Raw genomic sequence first — 27,636 nt, forward strand, 5'->3', positions numbered from 1 at the left:
AATCGTGTTTATCAATTGCTCAACATTAATGATATTAGTTGAATCTTCGATTTTCTTGTCTATCTATATATATTTCATTTTCTCTTTGTTGTTATTGTTTTCCGACTTATTGATGTTCATGTTTATGTCATTTTTGGAAATAATTTAAATTATTAGTTTCAATCAAATTTTAATAACTTGACTCATTTTCAATTTTGGTATTGAAAATTTTAATTGAATTTTTTTTCACTTAATTTTTAGGCATGCAAACTTATTTATGTATTTGTATGTAATAATAACTTCAACAAAAGTTAGTGTTATCCAGTGGATAAAATAAATTAACTGTTTATCATGCTTTCATCTCTATTACTGTATTGCGATAAGCGTTTAGTAGCATTATTGTTGTCACCATGATCATTTCATAAAATTTTATTTATATTAATTCAATGTTTTTGTGATAGACCTTAAATTGAAAAATACAAAAAGAATTGAGGAGTTTCTAACTAAATTTTAATAGTTATATTTTTTAAAAAATATTATTATATTTATTTGTGAAATAAAGATATTGGAAAGAAGGAATCATGCTGGGTGTCATTTAGATTACTTTATATATATATATATATATATATATATGTGTGTGTATATATATATATATGTATGTATATATATATATATATATGTATGTATCTATATATATATGTATGTATGTTTACACGTATGTGCGTAAAAAAAGAATAAGCAAGAACAAGTCTACATAAAATTCAAGTGAAAAAGCGAAAATTGAAAGGTAAAGTATTATCTTGCCTTAAGTAGTGAAAAATGCTACAATATAATATATTAGGAGATAAATAAATTATCAGTTATTATATAGTTGGTGGTTATAAATTATTAATGTATTTTCCAATTGAAGGTTACAAACATTTTTCTGATTAGACATCTGCCCATGCATTATCTTTTGAAGGCTGCTCATGTAATGTCCCGAAAATTTGAAATTCCACGTGAACCACATGCATGCAAGTTATTAAATTTCTTTGGTATTTTATTAAATTGTTTTAAAGCATTAAATGCATGTTTATTTTATTAATTCGTGATTAATTATTTTATGCATAATTATTGCATGGTAGAATTTAATTCATGAAATTTTAAAAGTTCATGCATTAGGGTTTCTAAGTGTATTTCACGTTCGATCGAGGAACGGAGACCGGAGAATTCTCAGAAAAATTATTTCATTACATGATTTATTTTAATAAATTAATATAAGGTGTTTTAAGGGTATTTTTCAAAATGGGATTTGATTGGGTATTTTTACCCGCATGATTTTATTTTTTAAATGTACGCAAATTTAATCGAATCGGGGGACGTTCTGAGGTTTCGGCTTATATTTTCAAAATCGTTCCAACACGAAATATTTTTCGAGAGTGCGTTAGGATTTAACGGGCCTACTTTTAAGCTCATTGGGCTTAAACATGTGAGAACCTGAAATTCCAGCAGCAACTCATATTTCAGAAGCTGGTATTTTTCCAGCAGACATGTATTTTCCAGCAGACAGAATCCAGCAGCAGAAGAGCAAGAAAGCAGCAGACAATTACTAATTCAGCTTAGACTTGTAACTGAAGCATTAACATGGAATAAAGGCTGTTAATGGCAGATTATGGTCATTAATTGGGAGGCTAACGGTCAGAATTTGACCTATAAATAACACTCTCAAACCTCTGAATTGGGTTACACAAATCTTGAGACTATTACTTGAATTTTCGAGCTAAAGGAGTATTTATTTTCGAGCAGTAGAATCCAGTAGGAAGAGCAACCAGAATTCCAGTAGACTTCAACCGAAATTCTAGCAAATTACTGTAAGTGGGCTTATATATAAATATCTTGAAATCCGTTTGATAATTTTGTTTTAAAGTTCAGTTTCTGTATGTTTGATTTCTGATATATGATTTGAAGCACTGAAACTCCCTAGCGAACTAATGGTAGGAATATATATTCTGAACATTTCTGAATTCTGATTCTGATTCTGGCCTCACCCCTTAGAGGAGAGAACATATAGGGGACTGATATAAGTTTAGCCATGAAATTCACTAACGTGCTCAGTGCTTATTAATTCTGATTTCTGATCTGAAACATGTAAATTCTGAATTCTTATTTCTGTTATGAAAATACGAGTCTTCTGTATATTATTGTATTACTGTTTCTGTTGAAAACGATTTCGAAAACTGAAAGTTATTCCCGCCCCTGTTTACTGAGTGACAATCATATCACTCACCCACCAAACATATCTCAGATAAGAACGAGGAAGAAATATTAGAAGAAAAAGAGCAGATCCAATTCTGGGGCTGGTGAAGAAGATTATTATTCTCAGTTTATGTTATGTTAATTCCGCTGTATCTGTTAAGACAATGTTATGTCTGGTTTTACATTTCCGCTGTAAAACATCAGTATTCGAGTTGTAACAGACAATTGATTTATTTCGTATTATGAATAAAAGACTGGTTTCTGAATTCTGTACTCTGAGGCTTGTTGTTTTCGAATGTAAATTTGAGAGCAACGCCGGTGTCAACCAACCCCCGTCTCGGGGCGTGACATTGAAGTGGTATCAGAGCAAACCAGGTTTCATAATCTGGGGAGGAGGAACTAGAAGTAATAAGTTCTGATAGAGTTCTGAAATTAAGTTTTGAAAGTTACTGAAATAAGCTACTGTAATAGACTTCTGAAAATTAAATACTGTAATAGACTACTGAAAATATAGACTAACTACGTACAGTTGGGAAAAATCACCAAGGGAAACCAGAACCAGTAGATTGAAAACTAGTAGACCCAAAACCAGTAGCCCGAAACCAGAACCAGTAGATGGAAACCAGTAGACCCAAAACCAGTAGCCCGTAATCAGAACCAGTAGACGGAACCAAGAAGATCTGAATGCAGAAGACTGGGTCAGTAGACTCGGAATGCAGCAGACTGGTTCTAATAGTGCTGGAAAAGCAGCAGACTGATTGCAGTAGCATCAAAATTGCAGTAGACAGTGTATTCCAGCAAGCGAATGCAGTAGACCTTGCAAATGGCATGGAAGTTGAGGTGTTTTTCGCGCAAACTTCAAACGGCCATAACTTTTGATCCAGGAGGAATTTTTAATATTAAGAGTAGGCGTTGGAAAGCTTTCGACGAGGAGAACCTAATCTAGAACAAATCAATTGCTCTAGCTCCACCGACGAACCCCAAAATCCTTCGTTAAGATAGGGATATCAACATTTCCGTAAAATTTTCCAAAATTTTGAAACTTTGAGAAATTTTCCTTTCCAAACGGCTTAGCATTTTTACACCAAACTTGGTACCATTCATGTTCTTGATGTGAAGGATTTTTAGTAAATTTTTCACGGAATTCTGAGACCGAAAAATTTTGAGCTATTTTCTTCCATTGAATGCATAGACAGTACTGATTTTGTTCATTCCAGTAATTCTGAACATTCACTCTCCTGTTTTGGATGAAGATTATGACTGATCAGAGTAGCTACATTAAGAGCTTAGAGAAGAAGAAGTACCTATAGATGTAGTGGAAAAAGAACAGTGATAATGGAGAGATGATAAGGTAGACTAGATTGGTATTATCATACGAAAAGAAAGAAGTGTAATATTATTTGGGAATGTACCAAGATAAGTTGAATCATTTTGGGAATGTACCTATCTGATATAAGTTGACTTACATTTTTGGGAATTTACCTATCAAAGATAAGCTTCTGACTTAAGATGAATTGTTTAACTCGCAGATAATATATTATTTATGAAAATATGAGATAAGGATTATATATAAGCTTTGAAATTCAGATGTATGAAAATTTTTTGTCAATACTTAATGGTATGTACATTAAATTTGGGATGCTAAGAGAAAGACATCCAATGAGATTTGTTTGTGTTAAAACATGCTGGACTCATAGTCTTGATTAAGGAAAGATTTAGTAAAAGAAGAATTGTCTGAGGATTTAGTTTCTTTCGTTCAAGGTTGAAAGAAATTTTAACTAATTTATAATTATTGGGACTTGAAGCAATCGGCTGATAAGGAGTTATATTCTAAGATTCTATATTAGTTTCAAGATTTGAGTTAGTAATCGTGTTAATTTTAAGATAGAATAAAATAAGTATCGACACGCATATATTCAGTGCCGATCTTATACAGTGTACTTTGGGAATTGATTGGTTGGACAAGAATCATGTAATGGTAGATTGTCGGAGTAAGAATGTCAAACCCCAATCCAAGAAGAAATCGTACTTCGTGGTAAAGATAAGGAACATAAATCCTTCCTTTCTACTTCTGAGACCTAGAAAGTCTAACTAGCAATGATCGATCAGCGAGGTAAATAACGAAGTTAATCCAAAGATAGAGGATATTCCAGTTATTCAGGAATTCCGGATGTCTTTCCTGAAGAACTCCTTGGCACAATCCCTGATCGCGAAGTAGAATTTGAGATTAATTTAGTGCCCAATGCTGCACCAATCTCAAAAGCACCATACCGTATGGCTCCAGCAGAGTTGAAAGAACTCAAAGAACAACTTCAAGAATTGTTGGATAAGAAGCAAATTCAACCAAACGCATCTCCGTGGGGAGCTCCTGTCCTGTTCGTAAAGAAAAAGGACGGAAGCATGAGATTATGTATCGATTACAGAGAACTGAATAAAATCACAATCAAGAATAAGTATCCGCTTCCAAATATAGATGACCTGTTTGACCAACTCAAGGGAGCTATAGCGTTTTTCAGGCTTGACTTAAGGTCAGGCTACCACCAACTGAAGGTCAAGACAAACGATATTCCGAAGACAGCCTTCAGAACAAGATATGGACACTATGAGTTTATGGTGATGCCGTTCGGGTTAACAAACGCTCCAGCAGTATTCATGGACCTCATGAACAGAGTGTTTAAACCGTTTCTTGACAAGTTTGTTGTGGTATTCATCGACGACATTCTAGTGTATTCGTCAAGTGAGGAAGATCACAAAGAACATCTTCGTCTCACCCTCCAGACATTGAGAGAAAAGGAACTGTGCGCCAAGTGCAAGAAATGCGAATTTTGGCTAGAGAGCGTCACATTCTTGGGACACATAATATCAGCAGCAGGAGTATCTGTGGACCCTAAGAAAGTAGAGGCAATCTCAGATTGGCCTAGACCAAAGAATGTGACAGAAATTCGAAGCTTTTTGGGAATAGCAGGCTATTATCGAAAATTTGTTGAAGGATTCTCGTCAATAGTCATACCCCTCACTAAGCTCACACAGAATAACTCTAAATTTCAATGGAGTGAAAAATGTGAGCAAAGCTTCGAGACTTTGAAGAAGAAGCTTACATCCACGCCAGTGTTGGTATTGCCAACTGAAGGCAAAGACTTCACCATCTACAGTGATGCATCTAAAGGAGGTTTAGGATGTGTACTCATGCAAGAGGGAAGGGTGATTGCATACGCGTCAAGACAGTTGAAGCCGTATGAACAGAATTACCCAACGCATGATCTCGAATTAGTTGCAGTAGTGTCCGCACTAAAGATTTGGAGACACTATTTATATGGTGCTAAGTGTGAGATTTTCACTGATCACCAAAGCCTCAAGTACTTGTTCACTCAGAAAGAGTTAAACATGAGGCATAGACGATGGATTGAACTCTTGAAAGACTACGACTTGACGATAAGCTACCACCCAGGCAAAGCAAACAAGGTAGCCGATGCTTTGAGTCGGAAGGATATGAACAAAGTAATCCTGACATCACTTTCAGCACAACCATGTCTTCGAGAGACAATCAAGATAAGTCAAGATAGAGATTCCGCTCTGGTGAAACTAAAAAAGCAAGTTAAAGAAGGGAAATCACCAGATTTTGAGATCGATAACAAAGGAATCTTGTGAATGAAAGGACGATTGTGTGTACCAGACATCGATAACCTTCGACAAGAAGTAATGTCTGAAGCACATAATTCAAAATTTTCAGTTCATCCTGGCAGTACCAAGATATATAGAGATTTGAAGAAAATTTTTTGGTGGAGTGGAATGAAGAAAGACGTAGCAATGTATGTTTCTAAGTGTCACGTGTGCCAGCAAGTCAAGGCAGAGCACCAAAGACCTGGAGGACTTCTGCAACCTCTAGAAATTCCAGAATGGAAATGAGAACATATCTCCATAGACTTTGTTGTCGGGTTACCAAAGTCTAGACAAAGTCATGACGGCATCTGGGTAATCGTAGATAGATTCACAAAATCTGCACATTTCTTACCTGTCCGCATGAACTATAATTTGGACAAGCTAGCCACATTGTACATGAATGAGATCGTACGATTGCATGGAGTTCTAGCTAGCATACTATCAGACAGAGATCCTTGGTTTACATCCCGCTTTTGGAAGAGCTTACAACAAGCTATGGGGACTAAGGTTACTCTTAGTATGGCATATCACCCTCAGACCGATGGCCAAACAGAGAGGACAATTCAGACTCTAGAAGATATGCTGAGAGCATGTGCTCTAGACTTCAGTGGTAATTGGAGCGAACATCTGCCCTTAATCGAATTCACGTACAATAATAGTTACCACAGTAGTATTGGAATGGCACCATACGAAGCTCTGTATGGACGAAAGTGTCGATCACCACTGTATTGGGATGAGGTAGGGGAAAAAGCCATTGTTGGACCCGAAATGATCCAAGAAACAGTGGATAAAGTCGCTTTGATCAAAGAGAGATTAAAAGCTGCACAAGATCGACAGAAAAGCAGGGCTGACCTGAAAAGAAGACCCGTGGAATTCGAAGTTGGAGAGAAGGCATATGTGAAAGTGTCACCCATGAAGGGTGTAATCCGATTCAATAAGGCTGGGAAACTGAATCTCATATACGTCGGACCATTTGAGATTCTTGATAAAATGGGAACACTTGCTTACAGATTAGCACTTCCACCTGATATGTCAAGAATCCATAATGTTTTCCACGTCTCACAACTTAGAAGATATATTTTCGATCCTAGTCATATTCTTGAAGCTGGACCACTGTTGGTTGAGGGAAATTTAAATGAAGGGCTAAAATATGAAGAGATTCCAATTCGAATTGTGGATAACAAAAATCAAGTACTGAGAAGATGAACTATTCCATATGTCAAAGTACAGTGGTTCAACCACACCGAAAGAGAAGCTACTTGGGAGTTGGAAGAAAAGATGCGAGATCAATACCCTTATCTCTTTGAGGAGCATGTTCAACCAAGTTTCGAGGACGAAACTTCTCATAAGGAGGGAGAGATGTGAGAACCTAAAATTCCAGCAGCAACTCATATTTCAGAAGCTGGTATTTTTCCAGCAGACATGTATTTTCCAGCAGACAGAATCCAGCAGCAGAAGAGCGAGAAAGCAGCAGACAGTTACTGATTCAGCTTAGACTTATAACTGAAGCATTAACATGGAATAAAGGCTGTTAATGGCAAATTATGGTCGTTAATTGGGAGGCTAACAGTCAGAATTTGGCCTATAAATAACACTCTCAAACCTCTGAATTGGGTTACACAAATCTTGAGACTATCACTTGAATTTTCGAGCTAAAGGAGTACTTATTTTTGAGCAGTAGAATCCAGTAGGAAGAGCAACCAGAATTCCAGTAGACTTCAACCGAAATTCTAGCAAATTACTGTAAGTGGGCTTATATATAAATATCTTGAAATCCGTTTGATAATTCTGTTTTAAAGTTCAGTTTCTGTATGTTTGATTTCTGATATATGATTTGAAGCACTGAAACTCCCTAGCGAACTAGTGGTAGGAATATATATTCTAAACATTTCTGAATTCTGATTCCTATTCTGGCCTCACCCCTTAGAGGAGAGAACATATAGGGGACTGATATCAGTTTAGCCATGAAATTCACTAACGTGCTCAGTGCTTATTAATTCTGATTTCTGATCTGAAACATGTAAATTCTGAATTCTGATTTCTGTTATGAAAATACGAGTCTTCTGTATATTATTGTATTACTGTTTCTGATGAAAACGATTTCGAAAACTGGGAGTTATTCCCGCCCCTGCTTACTGAGTGACAATCATATCATTCACCCACCAAACATATCTCAGATAAGAACGAGGAAGAAATATTAGAAGAAAAAGAGCAGATCCAATTCTGGGGCTGGTGAAGAAGATTATTATTCTCAGTTTATGTTATGTTAATTTCGCTGTATCTGTTAAGACAATGTTATGTCTGGTTTTACATTTCCGCTGTAAAACATCAGTATTCGAGTTGTAACAGACAATTGATTTATTTCGTATTATGAATAAAAGACTGGTTTCTGAATTCTGTACTCTGATGCTTGTTGTTTTCGAATGTAAATTTGAGAGCAACGCCGGTGTCAACAACCCCCGTCTCGGGGCATGACAAAACATCTTTTAAAATTTTAATTAACATGATTATTGTCCACTAATCTTCTAATTAACAATATCATTTAATCCTAAGCATCTCTTTACCTACCCGTAACCCCCCATCAGCCGATCACCCCTTTTTCCATTCAAAAGCCTCTCGGTTTCATCAAATCTCAGCTGAATAATTCGGTCATCCTCCATTCTTGCAAAGGAAACTTTCGACTACACCAGTCTTGGCAAAGGATAAATCCTCTCGGGTCTCCCTCTTCTTGCTTTGTTCACCAAATCATCCCCAGGCACGCTTGTTACTTTGTTTTGCTTCATACACGTCAATATTACTGTTGTGTGTACGAACCTTCATGAAATCATTTGATCTAGTTAAGCACATGGATAATATTTCGGTTTTTGCACCATTTCTATGCATTATATGTTATGTTATTCATATTTTCACGTTGAGTGCAAGGGGGCTGTCTCATGGCTTGCTGAATGGGTCCCTTTACTTGTGAGGTTGCTGTCTTTGGGTTGGGAACGATCTGTAGGGGGTGGGGACTAAAAACCGTGAGTTTACAGCAAGGGGGTTTGGATGGTTTCGGTGGATCGCGCGCAAAGGGGTAAGATCGGGCTGTGCATGTGCTCAAACCCAACCCAGCCATGTTTCAGACGGTGTAGAGCCTAGTGTGTTGTTAGGAGGGAGTCATGGGAATTTGGTTGAGGGAGAAGCTCGGTCTTCAGAGGCTTGGTGTGAGTTGGGAGTCACGGGTGGTGCAGCAGCTGGTTGCTTGGGTTAGGCTTAGTTAAGAAGAGTAGTTAGGTCCTAATGGTGAGTGTTATCGGCTGAACAAGTGGTGGAGTGAGAGAGGACCGAAAGAAAATATGGTTTGGGGTGACGTGTTGAGATGAGAGCAAGGGAAGGGGATGGCCGAGGGTGGCAAATTTCTTGGAAGTTTCAGCCGTGGTTTTAGGAGCGTGAGTACATGTTTTAGGAGCTTTAAGTGTATTTAAGATATGGTAAACAAATTGGGAAAAATTCGGTCAAGTTTCGAGTCGATTCGGGTTAAAATCGAAACCTCGGTCCAAGTTTAAAAACGAATCGGTTAAGTTCTGATTTTGGCTCGAGTTTACGTCTAGGAATGCTTATAAATAAGTTTTGGGACATTTTAAGGAGTTTGGTAAGTTTCGGGTCAATTTTAGAGGTCCAGGGTTGAAATGATAATTTTCGGGTTTCCAAGGGCAAAATGGTCATTTTGCACCCGGGTTGAGATTTTGGTCCTGACAGCGCCCTGAGCACAAATTTATGATATTTTGAATGTTTATGCATCATGCTCACGATTATAAGATTTTATGAAGATATATGTCGCATGCTTGGATTTAAGAAAAATTGCATTGGTGCATGATTTTTATAAGTGATGAAAATGATAATGTTTTGAATGACGGGAATTAGTTGTGGCTATCGAAGTATATGTAAATGTTTAAGATGTATATGTAAATGCTGATGATGAGGCCTAGGCACAGTGGATGGGTAATCCTGTCACTGATGTCTGACAGCCGCCGGGTACCGCGGTTCTATGTATGATGGATCCATCGTAAATGATGATGTACGATAGTCACCTCTAATGAACTGAATTCACTGATGATAAATGATGAACGATAGATGATGAATGATGAACGATAAATGATAAACGATGAATGATGAATGATGAATGATGATTATTGATGAGATGTTTTGACACATCATGATTTAACACGACACGTTTATGTTACGTTTTTAAAGTTCATGAAAGGTATGTTGAATATGATATTTTTCACTGCTGTGTGCTATGTATATGTATTTGCTATTAACGATGCAGGTGTGTTGAGTCTTTAGACTCACTAGGCGTGAGTGATGCAGGTGAGCTTAATGATGAGGGGACTGGAGGTGCCGAACTCTGAGTAGGCAGACCTGATGCGGCGACACGACCCGAGGACCGCATATTTTCCTCATTATAATTATTAGATTGAGTGGAGATGAATAATTTCCTACGTTGATGATTTTTAAGATTTTGACTGGTTCATGTTTACTTATGATTTTGGGATGAGTTTGGTTATTTTAAACTGCACTATTTTTTACTGTCAAATATTTAAGATCATTTTTAAATGTTATATTTTTCTGTACAACGCATGTATCAGAAACGTTTAAATGTTATTTCGAAAATGTGAGCTTTAAAAAAAAATATTTCCGCACTTTTAAAACGGTAGACGTTTCAGCTCATGTCATGTTCTCTAACAACTGTTCATGCCATGTGCTTTGTCAGCAGGCATGGCGACCCTTATTGTGCTGGTCTTGTCATGGGCACTGATTGTCAAGCTAGTGATTTCGAGTCGTGGTGACCCATACTGGCAGGCCTGTCTCCTAGCCATCGGCCCAATGGTAAGGACCCCGATCTGGAAAGATATTTTTCGATTATTAAGTGAGATGAACCCTGGTTAGGCGAGACGAACCCTAGTTGAGTGACTTGTACCCTGGTCAGGGAAGATGAACCCCGGTCGGGTGACCTAGACCCTGGTCGGGTGACCTGAATCTTGTCCGGACAAGATGAACCTTGGTTGAGGGAGATGAACTCTGGTCGGGTAACCCGAAACCTGGTCGACTGATCTGAATCTTGGTCAGGAGAGATAAACCTTGGTCGAAAGAGATGAACTCTGGTCGGGTGACCTAAACCTTGGTCGAGAAAGATGAACCCTAGTCGGACGAGATGACCCTGGTCTGGTGACCTGAACCCTGGTCGAGGAAGATGAACCTTTATAGGGCGAGATGACCCAGATCGGGTGACATAAACTTTGGTCGGCCAAAACGAACCCTAGTCAGGCGATATGACCTTGGTCAGGTGACCTGGCTCCTGGTCGGACGAGATGAACCTGATCAGGTGACTGAACCCTGGTCGAGGAAAATGAACCCGGGTTGGACGAGATAACCCTAGTCGGGCGACCTAAATCCTGGTTGAGCGAGATGAACCCTGGTCGGGCAATATGAATCCTAGTCAAGGAAGATGAACCCTGGTCGGGCAAGATGAACCTGGTCGGGTATCCTAAACCTTGGCTAACTTCTAACTGTGTTGTACTCAGTTTCTCGGGAGCAACTTGAAGTGTGATCATGCTTTAGTCCTTTCTTCCTGCTCGAGTCCAAGGATGACCCGGGCATTTCTAGGTCATCAACACTCTATCCTTAAATAGTGGGGTTAGAGTCTTACTCGCTGTCTAATTAGTCATGCTTGGACTCCGTCGAAAAGGCAGATAATTCTTGTTTTCCGATTGGCTCCACTGTACTTGTTCTGCTATTGATGAAAATATTCATTTTCTAGCTCAATCATTTCTGTTGGAACATTTCATGTTCCCAGTCTTGATTTTGATGTTAAAAAAATTTGATATTTTTTTTCTAATGATTTACCGTAATGCGCGGGAAGCTGGAACTGATCAGGATTCGAACTGATCAGTTAAACGAGCTAAAACTGAAGCTATCGAGATGCTAACTGAAAACATCAACTTACAGAACCCAGCTGACCAGTTCAACTGACGAGTCAACTGATTTCACTAGCCCAACTGAAGATCAGTTCAGATGACCAGTTAGGAACATCGGTTTGGAATCAATCAGTTGCAGATCAAGACAAGTTATCTTAATGGATTTTAGCTACACACAAGGGTACAAAAGCATATGTACTATCGAAGGTACAATAATGGACGTTGCAGCAAAGATAAAAGCCGAGAGATTCCTGGAGACATGTCAGTAAAGTCAAGACACATATATCAAGGAATGCTTTTAAGCTGCAACGATCACTTGTGATGAATCTTGGAGTACGGTCTCAATGCCTCAATAAATGCAAGCTCAAGACCATCAACAAGCAGAGTTAACATAAGTGTGAAAAACAAAGAGGGCACGCATATTGCATAACAGCTTACAAGAAGCAATCATCCCAGAGGGAATACTTCATCGTATTATCAGCTTAGATTAGAAGCACAATACCCTCAGTGTGTGAGAACACTTTCGGGTAGTTTTCAGATATCAGTTTTCACACACTCACACTCACCACCACTCAAATACAGTCTTGCACAAAGATAATAAACTTGTGTATGTAGTCTTTGACACACAGATGTTAAACAAGTGTTGGCTGAAAGGTGATACCTTCAGTCTAGACTAGGAGTTCAGTTAGAAAGTCGGTAAGTCTTAAGCTGGGTGGGTTATTACACTTGTTGTAACTAATCAAAGTCTTAGATGTATCCTATCCGAGGAGGTAGAAGGGATGACGTAGGAGCAGTTGAAGTCTCCGAACATCCATAAACATATCTTGTGTTATTTTTGTTAAAATGCTTGTTTTTTCTCTTAACTGATTTGATCAGTTCAGCTGATCTCAGTTCAGTTCTATCTATGACTGAACTTATATAAGTCAGAACTGATCCCATGTAGTTTTCAGTTACTCAGATGCACATGATACAAAACATATCGGTGTTCCTTAACGAATGATTATTTCGAGTGTCTTCCGCATGGTTTGAAAAAAACCAAACTCGATTTAATTAATCGGTGTACACATTCTTAGAACACGAGCTATTGCAGCTCTTGGAGAATATTTTGTTTGAAGCACCTCACGGTGTCCAACAAGCGATCCTTTAATTGATATCAGAGCTAGCTGTTCTATGAAGGATATTTGAAAAATGATATTTTAAAATATGTTTCAAAATGTTATTTAAAATGGATTTAAAAATCCTCTTAAATATTTTATGCGTTTGCCATGAGAAGAGAAAAGGTTCTTGGCTCTGCAATTAACATTGTAGCCACTTCTTTCGACTCATTAAATTTGTTGTTTTAAGCAGCTTGCAGGGTTTTGAATTCAACTGACAGCAGAACAACTAAATTGTTCTGTGGACAAGATTTCAGTTTGTTAGACTTACTTTAATTGTGGTGATGAGAGTCAAAACCAGTAGGTGATGATAGTAAAGATAGAGAAAAATATAAATAGCAGAAGCACTCATATCGCTAAAACAGAAGCAGTATTTATCGAGTTTTTCTTAGCTAAACTTAACGTAGCAAAAGCAGAACGTAGCTAAATCAGAAGCAGAACTTAACATCTTTCCTTTGATCGTTACAAGTCTTCATGTTACCGTTACCTCTGATAGTACGAGTATTAATTGCACCATTTAATGCTATACGAAGACATTTAACACGCCATACTAGTTTTGGTATAAAACAAAGACTGATTATTCTGAAGCTTTCTGCATGTCCCTTTTGCGGTGATAAAGCTGATTCACTCAGAGTCAAAGAAGCCGTTTTGTTTATAAACGTTGGATTCAAGGTTTCTATATATTAAAGGATCAATCTAATATAGACGACAACGATTATTATTAACAAGGATTACCTTCTCTGTCTATCATTCCAGCGTTGTTTTGAGGAGTCAAGAACTACTCTTTATCTTCAAGCTCAATATACAGAAAAGCAGCACACTCTTTGTAGAAGATATCTGATCCTCGGAGATCGTCTTGTGTTGCTGTTTCTTTATCTCTTCACAAGATATTCACCTTATTACTTCTTACAAAGAAGAGTTTGTAATATGGAAAAGAGTCTTTTCCAGAACATTGTTGTATTCATTATATCGTGTTGTGAAACTAAGAATTTCAGTAGGCGAAGGGTAAGTCCTATTGAAGTGGGTGTGTACAAGAGTTGTATTGTAAAAAACAAAGTCTTTTAGTAATACCTTCTGGAAACAGAAGAAGGAGAGACGTAGAAGATTTCGTCTTCGAACTTCCAGAAACAACTATTGTCTACTGCCTACTGTTTTGTTGTTTTCACTTCAAACCATCAGATCATTTCCGCACAAGTTATTGTGATCTGCTGGAAATATATTCGAACAAAGTAAGCTATAATCTCTAACAGGATTCTAGCACCTTTGCAAATACGTCAAAGAAAGGAACGAGTTTATTCATCCCCCTCTAAACTCTAAATCGATTCCCAACAAGTGGTATCAGAGCAGGTTATTCTTGTTCTGAAAATCTACAACAGAAATGACACATTTCAGCAAAGTCCCTATGTTATCAAAGGAGGATTTTGATGATTGGAAGATTAAGATGCAAGCCCATCTTGCAGCCCAAGACGATGATATGTGGTTTGTCATCACAGATGGTCCCTTGAAAAATCTAAAGCCTAATATAGCTATTGCTGATACTGAAGGTGCACCACATATGGTTGAAAAGCAAAGAAATGAATGGACAAGAGAGGACAAGAACAAAGAAAATCTAGACAATGTTGCTAAGGATATTCTTTACAAAACACTTGACAAGAATACATTCAGCAAAATCAAAATATGTCCTACAGCAAAAGAGATCTGGGAGAAACTCATCCAAATTTGTGAAGGAAATGAACAGACAAAGGAAAACAAGCTGTCCGTGGCAATGTAAATGTTTGAAAATCTTAAGATGAAAGCTGGAGAAACTCTAAGCGAATTTGATGATTGATTCAGCAGCTTAGAAAATGAACTAGCAGCTTTGGGAAAGGAACTTGGCAATAGAGAAGTTACACTCAAAGTGATGAGAGCTTTACCCAGGGAATGAGATGTTAAAACAATGGCTATGAGAGTCTCAAAAGATCTGGACAAATTGAAGCTACATGACTTGTTTGCGGATTTGAAAGCTTATGAGTTTGAATTGAATTGGAAGTAAGAAGTGGAGAAGAGCCCTTGTCGAATCCACCTACCAAGGCTCTGGTCGGGTGACCTAAACCCTTATCGAGGAAGATGAACCTTGGTCGAGCGTGATGACCTTGGTCGGGCGAGGTGAACCCTGGTCAGGCGAGATGACTCTGGTCTGGTGACTGAACCCTAATCGGGTGACATGAACTTTGGTCGAGGAAGATGAACTCTGCTCGGGCGAGATGACCCTGATCGGGTGACCTGAACCTTGGTTGGCCAAAATGAACCCTAGTCAGGTGAGATGACCCTAGTCGGGTGATCTGGACCCTGTTTAGATGAGATGAACCCTGATCGGGTGACCTGAACCCTGACTGAGGTAGATGAACCTTGGTCGGACGAGATGAACCCTGGCCGGACGATATGAACCTTGATCGGGTGATCTGAATCTTGGTTGAAGAAGATGAACCCTAGTGAGGCAAGATGACCCTGGTCAAGTGACATGAATCCTGGCTAACTTCTAGATGTGATCTACTCAGTTTTTAGGGAGCAACTTGGAATCTGATCATGCTTTGCTCCTTTCTTCTTACTCGAGTCCAAGGATGACCCGGACATTTTCATGGCATCACTACTATCTTTTTAAATACTGGGGTTACTCACTGTCTGATTAGTCATGCTTGGACTCCGTCGAGAAGATAGTTAATTCTTGTTTTACGATCGACTCTTACAAATAAAAAGGAGCAATTTGAAGAGGATGATGTTCTCTCTGCAGACATGGAAGACTTATCCAATCTAAACAAGACCATTGATCTTTCTTTGATGTTGATCCGACTCTAGGTCTTAGCCCCTCCACTGTACTTGTTCAGTTAGTTATGAAAATATTCATTTTATGGCTCAATAATTTCTCTCTGCAGACATGGAAGACTTCTCCAATATAGACAAGACCATTGACTCTTTCTTGAATTTTCGCTAGTTAATCGGTCTAGCAGGGCGGTCTTGACCACTGATCAAAGACTAGTTAGCCCCAACACTTTGTAAAATTTTCTAAGAGTTGAAAAGTAACATGACCCTGATGCCTTTCGGGCTTTATTAATAAGGTGACGATGCCTCATGTCTCCTGGGCTTAGACAAAGTGTCGGGCCCTTATGTCTCGCGGGCTTAAAATAAAGTGTCGGGGCATTACTTCTTCTAAGCTTAGATAATGTGTTGGGGCCTCATGTCTCCCAGGCTTAGATAAAATGTCGGAGCCTCATGCCTCCAGGGCTTAAGCTAAGGTGTCGGGGCTTCATGTCCCCCGGGCTTAGATAAAATGTCGGGTCTCATGCCTCCAAGGCGTAGAATAAGGTCCTAGGGTCTCATGTCACCCGAGCTGAGATAAAGTGTTGGGGCCTCATGTATCGCGGTCTTAGATAAAGTGTTGGAACATCATGCCTCATGGGCTTAAAATAAGGTGTCGAAGCCTCATTACTCTTGGATTTTGGTAAGGTACTCGGGCCTCATGGCTCCCGCGCTTAGAATATGGTGCCGGAGCCTCATGTCTCCCGGGCTCAGATAAGGTGCTGTGACTCATGTCTCTCACGCTGAGAATAAAGTGTCGGAGCCTCATGTCATTCGGGCTTAGATAACGTGCCAGGGCATCATATATCTCAGGCTTAGATAAAGTGTCGGGATCTCATGCCTCTCAAACTTAGAAATATTCTGGGGCCACATGTCTCCAGAGCTTAGATAAAAAGTCAGGGCCTCATGCCTCCCGGACATAGACTAAGGTGTCAGGACCTCATTGATCTCGGGCCTAGATAAGGTGTCGGGGACTCGTGTCTCTTGGGATTAGAATAAGGTAATGGGGCCTCATTTCTCCGGGATTTAGATAAAGTGTCCAGGCCTCATCTTTCCCAGGCTTAGAATAAGGTGTCGGGACCTCATGTCTCCGGGCTTATATTTCAATGAAATCGTATCTATGTCTATAGATCGGATTTCCCACATAAGATGATGATGATGATTTCCGGGTAGATTGGGTAAGCTAGGTAAGCAATCTAATGAGCAGAGAAGTGTACTTTTCATGTGAAGATTTTTGACTTGGTGAGATGGAGTCTGGCCTAGCTTGATAGGACGAGTCCGAGTGGACTGGCTTTGTGGAATGAGCCTTACCTGGCCTGATGGGATGAGCACGGGTGTCTTTCGTGGTGAGATGAGCCCTAGTGTCCTGTAGGATGGGTCTGGCTTAGCCTCATTGGATGAGCTTGGGTGACCTTTCCTGGCTTGGCCTGGTGAGATGGGCCTTGTTGGCCTGACCTGACCTGGTTGGATAGGCTTGGTCTAATCTGATGGGATGAGCCGAGGTGACCTAGCCTGACAAGGTGAGATGAGCATGGATAACCCGGCCTGATAGACTAGCTCGGGTGGCCTGGTGGGATGAGTCTGGCTTGGCCTGATGTGGTGAGCTTGGGTAAGACGATATGTACACACTCAATAATAAAATGTCCATAGGGCGTCAGAAAGGTTTCCAATGTGGTCACCCCGACACTCAAGTCAGTACATTGTTCACTAGGTAGAGAGAGAATTTATTGAATGAAATATCTCATGAAACAAATGAATGAGCAAATCTGGGTATTTATAGGGGAGAATATGATATCGATTATGGTGTCTGAATACTGTTTCTTATTAGACATATACCCATACCTTGTCCTTTGTCAGCAAGCTTTGCGGCCCATACTGTTCTGGTCTTGTCAAGGGTATTAATTGTCAAGCTAATGATTTCGAGGCATGGTGACCCATATTGGCGGGCACGTCTCCTTGCGATCGGCCCAAGTGGGAAGGAACCCGATCTCGAAAGATCTTTCCCTATGATTAAGTGAGATGAACCCTGGTCGGGCGAGATGAACCCTGGTCGAGGGAGATGAACTTTGGTCGGGTGACACGAACCATGAAAGATGAATTTTGGTGGGCGAGATGACCCTAGTCGGGTGACCTGAACCCTGGTCGGGCTAGACGAACCCTGATCGGGTGACCTAAACCCTGGTCAAAGAAGACGACCCTGGTAAGGCGAGAAGACCTGGTCGGGTTCATCATTATCATCATGATGTTTATTATGGCTATTGAGCAAAGTTGTAGTTTGTATACGATTAAATTTAACGAAAATACATTGAATGATAATAAACTGTAGCTGTCAAATCCGATATAAAAATCAATGTTAACTTAGGTGCAATGAAATTAGGCATTGTTTGGACAAACATGTATTTTATTTTCTTTTCTTTTCCATTACATTAATTAATTTCTTATTTAGTTCTAATTATATTTCTCTTTAACACCATTTGTTTATAATTTTGTGTTCGGATATGCTTTACTAGGAAGTTTTAAAATTTGATATTTAATATTCGATTAGATAATATAAGTAAAACATGTATCCCTTAAAAATATATATAATTGTTGATAAAGTTTTTAATATTGTACTTGGGCCTCTGGCTCCCGGACTTAGAATATGGAGATTTTTGACTTGATGAGATGAGTCTGGCCTAGCCTGATGGGCAAGCTCGGGTTGTCTGGCTTTGTAAGATGGGCCTGACCTGGCATGATGAGATGAGCTTGGGTGTTTGGAATGGTGAGATGAGCCCGAGTTTCCTGTAGGATGGGTCTGGCTTGGCCTGATGGGATGAGCTTGGGTGGCCTGACCTGGCCTGGTGATATGTGACATGATGGTCTGACCTGGCTTGGTGGGATAGGCTTGGTCTGATCTAATGGGATGAGCCGAGGTGACCTGGCCATGCAAGGTGAGATGAGACTGGATGACCAGGCTTGATGAGATGAGCCCGGGTGGCTGGTGGGATGGGTCTTGCTTGGTCTGATGGGGTGAGCTCGGGTCAGAAAATCTGTACATACTCAACAATAAAATGTCAGTAGGGCGTCGGAAGGGTTTTCAATGTGTTCACTCCGCGCTCAAGTCAGTACTGGGTTCACTAGGTAGAGAGAGAATTTTTTAAATACAATATAATGCAATATCTCATGTAACAAAGTAATGAGAAAACCTAGGTAATTATAGGAAAGAATATGACCTCGATTATGGTGTCTGGACACTGTTTTTTATTAGACATCTGCCCACACCCTGTCTTTTGTCAGTAGGCATGGCGACACATACTATTCTGATCTTGTCAAGGGTATTGATTGTCAAGCTAATGATTTCGAGATATGGGTTCAGTTCCTTGCATTAATTCGATACTGAACTCAACTTCTGGTTCTGGTGGAAAACCAGGAATCTCTTCTAGAAACACATCAGGAAACTCACGGACTACAGGAATATCAGAAATCTGTCGCTCATCTTGCGATAGATCCACAGCATAAACCAGAAAACCTTCATGACCGGAATCTAACAATCGATTCATTTCAATGGCAGAAACTAGAAGAATCTTGGCTTGAGAACCACGACCATAGAAATTCCATTTAGGAGCAAAGCTAGGCCTGAAACGAACTATTCCTCGATAACAGTCAACAGTGGCACGATTTGCAGTCAAAACATCCATACCAACGTTGCAATCAAATTCATGCATAGGTAGGACTATGAGATTCAGATACAGAACATTTTCCTCATGAAACAAAACCGCATTGAATAGCACATTATCAGCGATAATCATTTTGTCCATCGGAGTAGCAACAGATAGATTGGAATTCATACTAGTGGTGCGAAGATCATGCGAAACAACGAATGCATGAGAAACAAAGGAATGAGATGCTCCAGTATCAAATAACACTCGTGTTATAAAACCACATAGAGTACAGTTACCGGTAATGACAGTACCTATAGCTGCCTGAGCCTCATCCTCAGTCAAGGCAAATACATGAACAGATGACTGATTTTGTTGACCACCTTGCCCTCTGCTCTGATGCGAAGGGCGACTAGGCTGATGGGAGGACTGGGACGCTGTTGGAATTCTATTACTTTGAGCTCCACTACCTGCCTTGGCTGATTTCCCCATCTTACTAGGACAGACTCTAGCAAAATGGCCAGGCCGACCACAAACATTGCAAACCTCTTGAACTCCAACACACTGATTACTGGAATGCTTGCCCCCACAATGATCACAATAAGGTCCACTGTAACGATATCCACCACGGTTCCCTGAACTCCCTGAACTCGAAGAACTAGAACCGGGCTTCTTAAATTGCTTCCCACGTGGAAGAAGAGATGCAGAACCAGATGAACTAAATTGTTGCCTCCCCGACTGATGATGTTGGGTAGGAACTCGATTGCCACTCCTCTTAAGGCTAGCTTCAGCCCTTTTTGCTATTTCCACTGCCTCAAGATAATTCAGTGGCTTACCGGTAGAAACAAAAGGGTGCAGATGATCGTTCAATCCTTCAATAAAACTCTCAACAACAGCAACCTGACTTGCAGCAACATGAGGAGCATATCTCAGCATAGCATAAAAAGAATCTGCATACTCCGCAACTGACATATCGCCTTGTTTCAGGTTATGAAACTCATAAGCCTTTGAACTGTAGAATGATGGAGGACAATAACTCTCCTTAAACTTCAGCTTGAATATATCCCATGATGGAATGATCCTCTGAGCATCTAAAGTCATCAATGTAGTAGACCACCACATTTTGGCACGATCTTTCAACTGATGCACAGCTAATCTCAATCGACACTCTGGAGGATACACAATCAAATCGAACAATTCCTCAATCTCAGAAATCCATAACTCAGCTTTCTCAGCTCCCTCTGAACAACTGAATCGAGGAGGATGCATAGAATGGAAACGCGCAACTAACTCATCCATCCTAAGATGCTCTAACTGATCAGCAGCTTGCTCCACAAAAGTATCATCAACAACCCGGACACGAGGTCTACCACGCCCACGACCTAGACCTCGAGCTAGAGGAACCTCATCAACAGGAATTTCTCCACCTCCCTCCATTCTATACGATAAAACACCAAAACAATTAGAATGGAAGTAAACAGATCATATAATCACATAAACATTCTGTCAAGTAGCATACATAGGCGCAACAACCATTTTAGTGCCAAGACTCGGGTGTCCTAGACTCTAGTTCGAGCGTATCCCAGTTTACGCTCTGATACCAAGATGTGAGGCTCATTTACTCTAATGACAATTAATGATCAAAAAATAATGGTTTGACTTAAAACTGCAGCGGAAAAAGGTTTAAAATACTTTAAAACGGACCTCAGGGCCTAGAAAAATTTTGGCATGACCTCCCCGTAAATAGGACATCCCGAAAAACTCAAGCAGCAATTTATATCAAAATATACAACAACCTATAGCCGCACTGGCCAGGACTAAACAGAAATTAAAACTTACCAAATACTCACCAGATCATAAATATCACAGAATCGACTCAAAACATCACAAAACAATCAAATACTACTACAGATACACAGGGCATCTCCCCGGCAAATAAAGTACAATACAAGTCTGAAACAAACTCAAGACATACATATAGACTAACTGGGAGACTCCACTGAACAGAACCAAGCAATCCAACCTCAATCCCGAGCTCCACTGGCGGAACCTCGGCCTGATGCTGCAGAACGACTCGGGAGATCTACCATGGTGCCCAAAAGCAACCACAGCAGCCCCCCAGTAAAACAACTGAGGTTAGGATTCTTGTATGAAACAGTCCAACAATAACAACAATAACATAAACCATGCATAATCATATAATGAAATGTAATATGCAATGCATGAAAGGCTCAACGAATAACCGGGATAACAGGAGCCAACAAACGGTACAATAACAACTGGAATAATGCTCGAGCAACAACACAGGGGAGCTACATCGTCATGCAACTAAACCGCCCTGCCAAGTATGCGAGGTATGCCAAGCTGTGCTGAATAACACCCCTGACTCGGCCTCCATACAGCTGATACGATATAACAGGATGGCACAACAGAACGAACTAGATGACACAATCCCAGTGCTCACCTCAAAAGGCTGCACTAACCACGGGATTGTTCAATCACATCTACGGTCTCATGTGTATAGGCCTATCAGCCACACAATGATCCCGAGATAACAACAGTGCCAGATAACAACGGATATCAACAATGGGCTAACAAAAACGATAGGGCTCAACATGAATGTCATAACTGTATGCCCAATGCTAAATGCCAATAATATGTCATAATAAATAAACATATATCACAATGAAGGCATTTAACAATTTACAACAGTCAACAAGTCATACACACGATCCATGTAACACAGAATGACAATTAAACATAATTTATGTTTTACCGTCGTATGTTACCGAGCTGTAACATACCTATACCAACTTGAAACTCCAATATCAACTTCTCTTCAAGACTCTCGGCCTAATCAAAACCACAATAAGCCGATCGTGAAAACTACATTCCACACCAATGTCCGATTTGGCACAAAAGAGCATAAAATTCATATCTCGCACAATATTAACTCAAATCACTATCCGCCAATTGGAAATGAAAGATAACTCAATTATCTAAGTTTCTCCAGTTGAAACCATCTTCAGAATCTCAGTAGATTATTCTCAGAATTTCCAAGAACACACTGTTACTTACGAATTCGCGGACAGAATCTCACACACTGTTACTTACGAATTCGCGGACAGAATCTCACACACTGAGCAGTTCCAGAAAAACAAGCATAACTTGCTCAATTCTTAATGGAATTTAACGAATTTTATATCATTACGAAGACAACACATAGCTCTACAACTTTCTTTCGAATCACAAGTCCAGAATCCGAGCTTAATTGACAAAAACTCGAATTACAGTAGGTGTCCTGCACAGCACCATTTCAGAATTCGATTTGACACATTTTGGTAGAAAAATCATATCAATGTTTCTTATCCAAATTCGATGATTCCAGCGGCTATAGAAAGCTAACAAACAGAGCTACAGGTTCTTTTTAAGTCATTTCTACAAATTCAAAATACAAAAGTCGCAGCAACCCAAAAACTCACCCAAAATCGGAAGAATTCTCGCAGAAACAGAGCACCAGAACAGCAGCTTCTATCTACCCGAATCCTTGCTCAAACTTCGCGATTTCTTACTTGAATCGAAGCCTAGGATGTTAGGAAGACACCCCTTCAGACCGATCGAGATTTCGACGCCGGACGGAGGAGATATCGCGATTTTCCCTCAGCCGCTACACAAGTGACGGGAATGGAGTTTGGGGGAAAGCTTCTTTCTTCCTATTTCCTTTTCTCTCGATTCTTTCTTCTTTTATTTGGTAAGTTATGTGTATGTATATGTATATATATATCTTGTCTATTTGGTTACTAAAATAGTAACTCAAGCCCATTTATCTCGGTCTGTATTTATTTGCTCTCGTGTGTTATTTAAACTCTATATGTATTTTATATCGTTAAATTCTCCGATATTCTAAAATATATATTTTTAACACACTTCTAAAATTTATTTGGCATAAATAATTATTTTAATTTACAACTCAATAATTATTCTAATTATGCCAAATTACCGGATAATTAAATACAGGGCCTTACATTCAGAATTCAAATTATATCTGTTTATATAAATTTTCACTTTAGTTCCATATGATGCAAAACATTTAGAAAATGCTTAACAAATCTTTAGTTATTTTTCTCAATACTTAACAATACTTAACCTTGTCTTTTTCCTTCTGCAAATGATTTGAAATTAAATTTTCATATAATATTCGTATGAATGACTAGTTCAACGTTTTCATTGACATTTTGGGTAATTTTTAGTTATTTTTCTCACATTTATTTCAAACATTTGATATCTTCTGAGCAATTGATTTTGGAATTTGTCGATGATGTTTGAAAATAGAAGACAATGTATCATTTGTCCCTACATATATATAAAATGTTCATTTATCATTATAATGTTTTCAATTTATGAATTCAATCGCATTACTTTTTTTATGTATGTAAAGTTATGATTATTACCTTATCATCAGCTACTATGAGTTTTCGAATCAATTTTGAATTCTGTTTTGTCCAATATGATTTCTTTGTCAAAGTATTATTACTTGTATCTTTACATCCTTTTGATTTTCTTTCAACAAACTTATTGATATATAATTGTCTTTTTCCATTATTGTACACATTTGATTTTGAAAATAAATATTTAGATGATAATGAATTTGAAGTTGGTCTAAAAATTTTCAAACTGTTGAGATATTTATATAGTACATAGATATCTGACTATGTGACATTAATGAACATCGATTTCCGTTTAGTTATCTGATTAGATATTGAGATTTTTCTTCTTAAATGAGTAAATTAAATTTAATGATTAATTAATATAAAAGTGTTACGTATTTTGTGTTAGTGAATTTGTATCGTTTGATACATTTTTTTTAAAACAAGATTTTTTACAATTTTTTAGGCAAATTTTATTTTACTATTATTAATGTTATTATTGTATTATCAATTTGTAATTATTAGTTCATTATCTAATTAATTTAAGTGAGATTTATTGTATTTGTCAAAACATAACACTTTTATAAATAAAACACTATAAAAAGTTGTCAGATAATTGGTGGGTGTAAATTACATATATTATTAAAAACTTTATCAACAATTATATATATATATATATATATATATTATATATATATATTTAAAGGATACATGTTTTACTTATATTATCTAATCGAATGTTAAATATCAAAATTTATAACTTCCCAATAAAGCAGAACCATACACAAAATTATGAACGAATGATGTTAAATAGAAATATAGTTAGTACTAAATCAGAAATTAATTAATCTATTGGAAAAGAAAAAAAAACATGTTTGTCCAAACACAGTCTAATTTCATTGCATCTAAGTTAAATTTAATAATTAATTAATATAAAAGTGTTATGTATTTTGTTTAGTGAATTTGTATCGTTTGATACATTGTTTTTTTTTTACAAGATTTTATACATTTTTTTACTCAAATTTTATTTTTATTATTATAGTTATTATTTTTATTATAAATTTTGTAATTATTGGTTCATTATCGAATTAATTTCAGTGATTTATTTAATATAAAAGTGTTATGTATTTTGTTTAGTGAATTTGTATCGTTTAATACATTGTTTTTTTTACAAGATTTTATACATATTTTTTACTCAAATTTTATTTTTATTTAAATTATTATTGTTATTATCAATTTTGTAATTATTGGTTCATTATCGAATTAATTTCAGTGACATTTATTTAATATAAAAGTGTTATGTATTTTGTTTAGTGAATTTGTATCGTTTGATATTGTTTTTTTACAAGATTTTATACATTTTTTTACTCAAATTTTATTTTTATTTAAATTATTTTTATTATTATTGTTATTATTTTTATTATCAATTTTGTAATTATTGGTTCATTATCGAATTAATTTCAGTGACATTTATTGTATTTGTCAAAACGTCACACTTATATAAATAAAATATTATAAAAAATTGTCAGACAATTAGTGGGTGTAAATTACATACAATATTAAAAATTTTATCAACGATTATATATATATATATATATATATATATATAAATTTAAGGGATACATGTTTTACTTATATTATCTAATTGAATGTTAAATATCAAAATTTATAACTTCCCAATAAAGCAGAACCATACACAAAATTATGAACGAATGGTGTTAAAGAGCAATATAGTTAGAACTAAATCAGAAATTAATTAATCTAACGGAAAAGAAAAAAAACATGTTTGTCTAAACACGGTCTAATTTCATTGCATCTAAGTTAACATTGATATTTATATTGGATTTGACCGCTACAGTTTATTATCATTCAATGTATTTTCGTTATCATGTACAAACTACAACTTTGCTCAATAGCCATAATAAACATGATGATGATGAATCTGATCAGGGTCTTCTCGCCTGACCAGGGTCATCTTTTTCGACCAAGGTTCAGGTCACCCGTCCAAGGTTCATCTAGCTCGACCGTTCGGGTCACCTGGCCAGGGTCATCTCGCCCCGATCGACCTGGGTTTAGTTCACCTGACCAGGGGCCATCTCGCTCTACTTAGGGCCATCTCGCTCGATCAAGATTCATCTTCCCCAACAATGGTTCAGGTCACCCGACCAGAGTTCATCTCCTCGACCAGGGTTCATCTCACCTATTCACAAGGAAAGATCTTTCTAGATTGGGTTCTTTCCCACTTGGGCCAATCGCAAGGAGACGGGCCTGTCAGTATTGGTCACCATTCCTCGAAATCATTAACTTGACAATCAGTACCCTTGACAAGACCAGAATAGTATGGGTCGTCATGCCTACTGAAAAAGGACAGGGTGTGGGCATATGTCTAATAAAAAACAGTGTCCAGACACCATAATCGAGGTCATATTCTTTCCTATAATTACCTAGGTTTTCTCATTACTTTGTTACATGAGATATTGCAATATATTGTATTTAATAAATTCTCTCTCTATCTAGTGAACCCGGTACTGACTTGAGCGCGGAGTGAACACATTGAAAACCCTTCCGACGCCCTACTGACATTTTATTGTTGAGTGTGTACAGATTTTCTGACCCGAGCTCTCCCCATCAGGCCAAGCAAGACCCATCCCACCAGCCACCCGGGCTCATCTCATCAAGCCTGGTCATCCAGTCTCATCTCACCTTGCGTGGCCAGGTCACCTCGGCTCATCCCATCAGATCAGACCAAGCCTATCCCACCAAGCCAGGTCAGGCCATCATGGCCTATCTCACCAGGCCAGGTTAGGCCACCCAAGCTCATCCCATCAGGCCAAGCCAGACCCATCCTACGGGAAACTCGGGCTCATCTCACCATGCCAAACACCCAAGCTCATCTCATCAGGCCAGGTCAGGCCCATCTTACAAAGCCAGACCACCCGAGCTCGTCCATCAGGCTAGGCCAGACTCATCTCATCAAGTCAAAAATCTTCATATACAAAGTACACTTCTTTGCTCATTAGATTGTTCCTCAGCTCACCTAATATATCCGGACATCATCTTTAGCGTCGTATATGGAAAATCGATCTATAGACGTAGATACGATTTTCATTCAAATATTAGCCCAAAGAGATGAGGCCCCAACACCTTATTCTAAGCCTTAGAGACATGAGGCCCCGAAACCTTATCTAATCCCAGGAGAAATGAGTCCCCATCACCTTATTCTAAGCCCAAGAGACATGAGACTCCGACACTTTATCTAAGCTCGGGAGGAATGAGCTCCCTACACCTTAGTCTAAGCCCGGGAGGCATGAGGGCCCAACATTTTATCTAAGCTCGGGAGACATGTGGCCCCAGAATCCTTCTAAGTTCGGGAGGCATGAGGTCTCGACACTTCATTAAACCTACGAGATATGAGGCCCCGAAACGTTATCTAAGCCCGGGAGACATGAGACTCCGACATTTTATTCAAAGCTCGGGAGACATGAGTAACTGACACCTTATCTAAGCCCGGGAGACATGAGGCTCTTGCTCCATATTCTAAGTCAAGGAGCCATGTGGCCCAAGTACCTCATCTAAACCCGAGAGGAATGAGGCGTCGACACCTTATTCTAAGCCCATGAGACATGATGCCCCAACATTTTATCTAAGACCGGGATACGTGAGGCCCCAACACTTTATCTAAGTATGGGTGACATAAGGTCTTGGCACCTTAATCTAAGCCCGGAAGACACGAGACCCGAGGACCTTATTCTAA

General features: G+C 38.5%; 1 protein-coding gene across 1 annotated transcript; it reads right to left on the reverse strand.

Annotated features, from left to right (window-relative positions):
- Positions 1-19,146: 19,146 nt before the first annotated feature.
- On the reverse strand, positions 19,147-23,186 carry LOC142534658 (uncharacterized). The gene is made up of 3 exons (XM_075641510.1): positions 22,938-23,186; positions 22,260-22,308; positions 19,147-21,538 (listed from the first exon to the last, which is right to left on the reverse strand). Exon 3 carries the CDS (start codon positions 20,890-20,892, stop codon positions 19,147-19,149), a length of 1,746 nt encoding a protein of 581 aa, XP_075497625.1. The 5' UTR covers positions 20,893-21,538; positions 22,260-22,308; positions 22,938-23,186.
- Positions 23,187-27,636: the final 4,450 nt, after the last annotated feature.

The sequence above is a fragment of the Primulina tabacum genome, unplaced genomic scaffold (genome assembly GCF_025594145.1).
Source record: "Primulina tabacum isolate GXHZ01 unplaced genomic scaffold, ASM2559414v2 Contig653, whole genome shotgun sequence".
NCBI classification, from domain to species: domain Eukaryota; kingdom Viridiplantae; phylum Streptophyta; class Magnoliopsida; order Lamiales; family Gesneriaceae; genus Primulina; species Primulina tabacum.